This window comes from Crocodylus porosus, unplaced genomic scaffold (genome assembly GCF_001723895.1).
Source record: "Crocodylus porosus isolate Cpor-Errol unplaced genomic scaffold, CroPor_comp1, whole genome shotgun sequence".
Taxonomy (NCBI): domain Eukaryota; kingdom Metazoa; phylum Chordata; order Crocodylia; family Crocodylidae; genus Crocodylus; species Crocodylus porosus.
Window position 1 is genome coordinate 9,599,596 of NW_017728915.1, and position 6,594 is coordinate 9,606,189.

The 6,594-nt window shown below is 42.4% G+C and overlaps 1 protein-coding gene across 1 annotated transcript in view; it reads right to left on the reverse strand.

The window, feature by feature from the left end:
• Positions 1–4,753: 4,753 nt before the first annotated feature.
• LOC109310334 (galanin receptor type 1-like) overlaps positions 4,754–6,594 on the reverse strand; it is a 3,691-nt gene continuing 1,850 nt past the window's right edge. Inside the window, exons 2-3 of the mRNA XM_019535416.1 lie at positions 5,447–5,512; positions 4,754–4,816 (exon numbers count right to left, since the gene is read on the reverse strand). Of these exons, the coding sequence (XP_019390961.1) occupies positions 4,754–4,816; positions 5,447–5,512 (129 nt within the window). The remainder of the gene's footprint in view (positions 4,817–5,446; positions 5,513–6,594) is intronic.

Consider the following 6,594-nt stretch of genomic DNA (forward strand, 5'->3'; position numbering starts at 1 on the left):
TGCTCAATAGTAGAAGTGGCATTTCCATTCAGGTAGTGCTGAAGGAGTCAAGTGATTCATGACTCATTATTATCTGTCCAATTATTGCTAATGGCTCTCTATTCCACAGGTGTTAATGACCATCCCTCTTTTTTAATGGTCTTGATATTCCACTAATACAGCTATCCTTTCTTAAACAATTTTGGCTGTCTGTTAACTACTCCTGGCATATCTTCTCCTATTTCAGAGCCCTGTAGATTGTTTTTAGGTTTTTTCTCCCCCCCAAATCCTAGATCTGCCCATGGAGTCTAACAGCAGCTACAGTTTCAGCTTTTGGGTGAGCAGCCAAATCTCTTGACAATTCAGCTGTGAAAGGGTTAAAACTAGCTTCTGCCTGAGCAAGAACGAATAAGATGAAGAATAGGTTCTTCCCTGCTCTATGTGGCCAAAATATTTTTTTTCCAGAGGTATGGCCACATACAGCACCCCCCACACACTTTGTTTTGGTTGAGTGGGGTGCTGCACATGTTTCCACTTTACTTCAGACATAGATTTAAAAGCTGACAAGCAATGAATTCAGGATCAGGAGGAAAGACTCTGGGTCAGAGTGAAAGAACAGGAACTATTAACTTTTCAATGGCAGAGCAATATTTGAAGTCACTACTGTTATCAAAAGAGAGGGAAAAAAAAGAAAAAAGAATGGCAATTCATGAAAGGAAGAAGGTGCCTGAATGCATAGACAGAAGTGACTATAGAATGGTGCAACATTTCCGCTTACCAAAACTGGGATTTTCTTGAGTCATCACTAGGTTAAGCCTCCCCTCAACTCTCCTGCCACAACTTTGATAACAAAATGAATAGGAGGGGTTCAGCAATATTAATACAGAGGTCCCACCTGGGGTACTCACGGATCTGAGAGTGGTTGACAAAGGGGGCTCCACCTCCCCTACACCCTGAGCCACATACCAGCTATTGATGATGTTGAGGCAATGTAATATGATATAGGATTCTGGCTTGATCTGGATTTTGTCTGATGCTATCCTGATGGTGCTTCCTGGCCTTATTAGGATTGCTAGCTTGTCTCTTGCATACAAGGGGTAAACCTTTGGGTTAAGCCCCGGTTTTAGGTTTGTTCTGGTCCTATCCGTCCTTCCAACAAAAGTAAAGGAAAAAAAAAAAAGAAAAATGAAAAGGAGCCTATTCCCTGGAGGGTTGCCCCTATCAGCCTGCAGGCAACTCTCCCAGCTCCCCAAGGATGCTGGATTAGCTAATTACTTGAGGCTCCCTAGCCTCAGATCATGAAGCCTACCTGACTCCGTACAAATTGAGCCCCGAAAGCACACCTTGATGCCTAGGTGTCCCAAGTCTGCCTCTGTCTTGGATGTAGCCAGCCCAGAGGCAGACTCTCCTCTCCCTTCCCTGGCACTCTGGGTGTCTTTTAAATTCCCTGCTGTGGCACCAGTAGCTATAGTTATCAGCTCAGTGCTGCCCAACTTGATTGACAGCTGGCTTTTAAGCCACGGCAGCAGTGCCACACATCATTGCAGCTCTGCTGCTTCCAGCCTAGGAAGTATGTTTTCTGTTTTGTTGGGGGCTTACTTAGCCTGTCCAGGGATCCTGGGGTTGCTAATGGGGTCTCTCAAGTGCCTTTCATTACAAACTGTTATTAAAACAATTGAGCTCACCCTCAAACTAAGAAAAGGCAGGTAGCTAAATACAAGAAATCCAGTAATTTGATCTCTAGTCACTATTCATCTGAAAAAAAGAAATGTCAAGACAGGTAGTTTATAGCCCTATTAAAAAAAAAAAAAAATTGTGGGAAGCAAAGATGGAGAGAAAATTACCATAATAGTTACTGATCCATCTCCCTTAGTTTCATATCAGGAAAATTCAACTAGCTTCTTATTACCAAACAGTAAATGGAATTCCAAAAGAAACAATCTAATTTGTATATACTATTTGTAAAGGATGCACAACTCTGTTTTCAAATTTTGTCCTTTCAAGTCTGTATGACTTCACATGCAGTTAAAATAAGGAAAGAAAGATATTGTGTTTCCACATGCTGCCTATCCTGTGGCCTTTGAAGTGAATGATCCATAGCAAGCAGCATGTCATGGGGTGGGGTCCCTAGAGACAGCTGTGATGCCCCTAGGGCCCTGTGACCATGCCAGCTTCGCCCTGCAGGCACCTTCTAGTCTCACCTGCCATGCTTTGTTGGTTAAGGTAGTAGATAGGGAGGCTGCCCTCAAGTCGCTACACAGTCACAGTCCTGAAGGACCCCACTAAACCCTCAGGGTTTTTAGACCCTTTGCTGGGTCCTGTTCTAAGCAGGTACCTTGTGAGACACCACATGCCTTATGGGCTAGATGCGTGGCTCCAAAACCACTCCATTACTATGCCCTATGCTCGCAGATGGTATGTAGACGTTGTCTCTAGAGATGCGGCCTCAGTTTAGTTCAGCCTTTTGCTGTCACTGGACCCTTAGCCTCAGTAACTGTGCCCTCTGGTGCTGGAGTCTCCTCACCCGCTGTTGCTGCACCCTCTGACACTGGGGTTCTGTATGGTAGTGTGCCCCAATGAGGCCTCCTTCACAATACCTCCAGCCTAGTTCACTAGATTAAAGAACAACAAAAATATGAGCCCCTGGACTATAACCTAACAATAATAATACCAATGACACTGAAGGCCACACTCTGCACCTTTTAAGAGGTCCAGTTTCTCCCTCAGCAATGTGTGCCTCCTATCCCCGGGCACTTTAGGAGCTCCTAGAGCCTATTAGTCTTACCCATAGCCAGACAGGGAGCCAAGCATGTCCATGGAGCTTTCATACATGAAACTCCTTCTCCTTGACTGCTGCCAGAGAACTGACTACCTCCAGCCCCAGGCCTGGTGCTTATATGTGCCAAGGGCCCTGCTTTCTTCTGGGCAGCTGACTGGATGCAGGTGCAGGCTAATTCTCTCATTAGCTTGCTGCCACAGCAACCTGCACCTGTGGGGTTTCTGCCTGGCTCCTAGAGCCCTCTTTCTAGGCAGTTTCTGCCCTTTAAAGGAGCAAGCACACCGTAGTGCCCTGCAACATGGCATTAACATTAAGCCCATCCAAAATGATTTATGAAGGATCCCATTACTCTCAGAAGTGAGACACATCTATAGGAGGTAAAGCTTGTCCTTCCTGGGTCCATGCTGCCTATTGGCAAAAGAAATGGATTGATTTGTAAAAACTCATCTGCCAAGGTGCAGAGAATTCACTAAAGCCAGGGTTCAAATTACACTTTGACTCTTAGGGGGCTCAGATGTGGTGGGAGTGGTGGCAGTGGCAGAGAGAAGCCTCAGAGAAGCCCAGGCGTGGGCTCTGGGCAGCTGCAGAAAAAAGCACCAGACAGCGACGAGGGAGAGGGGCCACTTTCCCCCTGAATTGAACAGCATTTTCTTCCTGGCTGCTGAGGTGGTGTGGGGCTCTCATCTCTTATGGGGGAACTCTCATCTCTTATGGGGGCTCAGCCCTCACGAGCTCTGACTAAAACAAAGTACAGAAGTCAAAAAGCCCAAGCCTGAAGTGGTTTGTGTACTGAACTTCTGTTGTGTTACAGATTTGAACCATTTCTGATCACTTATACCAGTTTATGTTTAATTTGTGTCCCTACTAACGGGGGGCAGATACTGGAAAACAATGCTTTTTTTTCATGGCTTGTCTACAACTCACTGTACTCCAGGCTCATTGCTGAGCAAGCAAAATCAAATTTTAATGCAAGGAAAAGCCACATTGAACTAAGACCACTGGTTCCATACATAGCTTACAAGAACATGGCCTGGAACACCTATCTGGATACTCGTCTTTCCTGGATTACAGTGTTACCAGACTTTGTTATAGGTGGAGCTCTTAAGTTTATATGACTCATTCAAGTATCAGGAACTTGTACTGAGTGTAGTGAACAACATCTTAATTACTGGTTAGAGATCCAATACTATTTCTGAAGATGTAATAAATCCAGAAGAGATCATATAAGAACTTCCTGTTAGGAAGACCTTAATTTGATTTTCTTTAATTATTATTCTAAAATGCTTCATGTACTCAGGATAGATAATACTACAACTATACCTCCACAGTCTCCTCATGAAGTTGTGTATCTGGTATTTGCCTCTGTAGGTGGGAGATTTCCAAAGAAAAAGTAGATTCAGTGGTAACAGTTTGATATTAAAGCACAGAAGACCATTTCAGTACAGTACTTTGAAACAGCCCTAATAAGGTTGCCAAAGTTATGACTTCAGGGGAAACATCCATTTCCAAGGCATGAAGCATTTACACTCTTTTTCTATATGTTTAATACTTACCCTAACTTCCCCATCCTTGGTGTTAAGGCACCAGATTTATACAATGATCATCACTTTGGTTATGTGTAGATAGCAGCAATCAAAATGTACTCTACATAGTCCTAATATTAAAGCACTAGCCAACCGCCCGTCAAGAATGATGGGGAGGAGAGCAGGGGGAGGGGGAGTGGAGCCCCATGCCACTGGGGCCTGCTCCCACTTCCCTTCCACTGCTTGGGGTCCAAGCCCATTTCTCCCCCCTGCTCCCTGCTGCAGCTCCTTTCCATCTGCTCCACTGCCACTGCCTCCATCCCCTGTGTGTCCCTATTATCATGGTGATGCATTGCCACCTGTCCAAATGCTTCTTCACACTCTGGTTGTTTGTCAGTATCTCTACACAGAGTTGAGTACCAATGCTGTTTAGCTTTAAAAGTTACAACATTTATGCCTGGTGTATCTGATCCTACTGCACTGAAGCCAGTGTTTTGCTATTGCATACAAGATTAAATCCTAAATCCATATTTAACTGAGGGAAACAGAAGGAAATGTGATTATGTTAGAAGGAAACTATACAAGTGTATTATTCTCCAAAGTAATTGCAAGCAATCCAATTTATTATTACAGACTATTTAAGAAGGGTTAATCCTGAAATTGGGTTGGCAAAATAGCATCTGATAAAACAAACTGCTGCTTATGAAAGTTTTATGAATCTCTGATTTAGTCAGTCTATAAAGTCAACATCTATCTTGTCTTCTGCTGGAAAGACTCCAATTAACCAAATTTTAAAGCTATTAAATGTGTGCAGAACTAAACTGTGAGATTGTAAGTAAAGAGGATATTTGAGAGAGCAGAGGGGCAAGCTTAAAAAGTGCCACAATTTTGAGAATTCTGGATTTTGGAGATCCGGATTTATGAGATTATATTGTACTAAGGAAACTAATCATGGCAAGGAAGTCATGTTTTAAATTAAAACTATTAAAACTTTTAAAAGAACTCATCAGGCATTCCATTGTAAGCAAAAGCTCCTCAAAAATGCAAATGAAACATGAGATAATGATTAGCCATTTTAGAGAACCATCATGTGTATTGTATTACAATAAGATATGCTATCAGTCAGGTAGATGATTCATTGCATTTATAAACTTAAATATTTTACCTTTTTCTTTGATCTCTCCGATTTCTTAGAAATGTTTTTTACTTTTGTATGAAGATGATATAAAACCTAAAAAAAAAAGTTTTGTAAATGAACTTGCAGTTTACATACACAGTTAAGAATGAAAAAGAATCAGTTTACAAAGTTAAGATTTCAATGAAAATCAGCTTCAATTTTTTGTTAAATACATATTGAAATTTTTAACTCCAGTGTTTACACTGGTTTCTTGTGAAAGCTCATTTCTTGTGGGAAAATTATCAAGCATAAAGGCTGCATGACCCAGACGCTGGGAGGGCACAGCGGGCTCCTGCAGGTCGCAGTAGCAAGTAGGGAGCTCCCAGAGGTGGTCGCAGTGCTGTCCCGCAGACACCACCAGCAACGCCCATGGCAATTGTGGACTGCCTGCAGATGCCACTGGTAGTGTTGGGGTGGGGACAGGGAGGGGGGAGAGGGTGGCGAGTGGTGACTTCCCGCAGGTGCCACTGGCAGTATCAGCAATGCCTTTTCACAGGGGGTGCACCACCACAGTCAGGGGGTGCATATGCAATCGTGCACTCCCTACACATCACCAATGATACTGAATATTCATTAGAAATTGCTCACTCTAGATAAAGAATCCAACTGAAAGCATGTTTAATTCTTTTGGTGGACCTTAGATCAGCTCTTACAAGATTACATTTACATTTCTATTATAGCTGGTACCCTAAAGTCATTTCTGCATACTGTCAGAGTAGGACACTTGCTGCATTACTACTTATTGCACATTTTGAAGTAGTAATTTTGACTTTAAGATTAGATAGCTAGACTCCTTTCAAAATATTGGTGGCAGAATTGGGAGTCATGAAAAATAAATGTGAGAATTTCTATTTAGTGTTCTAATGACATCAATATTAACCTTTTAAAATACAATTACAGCAACTTTATAATCAGGCAGTTACTATTCTCTGGCCATTGGCACTAGGAAATGAAACTACCTAAATTGATTAATTAAAAGAAAATTAATTTATTAAATGTGGTTTGCATGCCATTTGCTAATATGCTCAGTGTGAGAACTTAGCAGAAGAGAAACTAGCATCAATCTGAATGCCTCCAGAGGAATCCAAACACTTCATTGAAAGATGTTTCCTCATCTCTCTCTCTCTCTCTCTCTC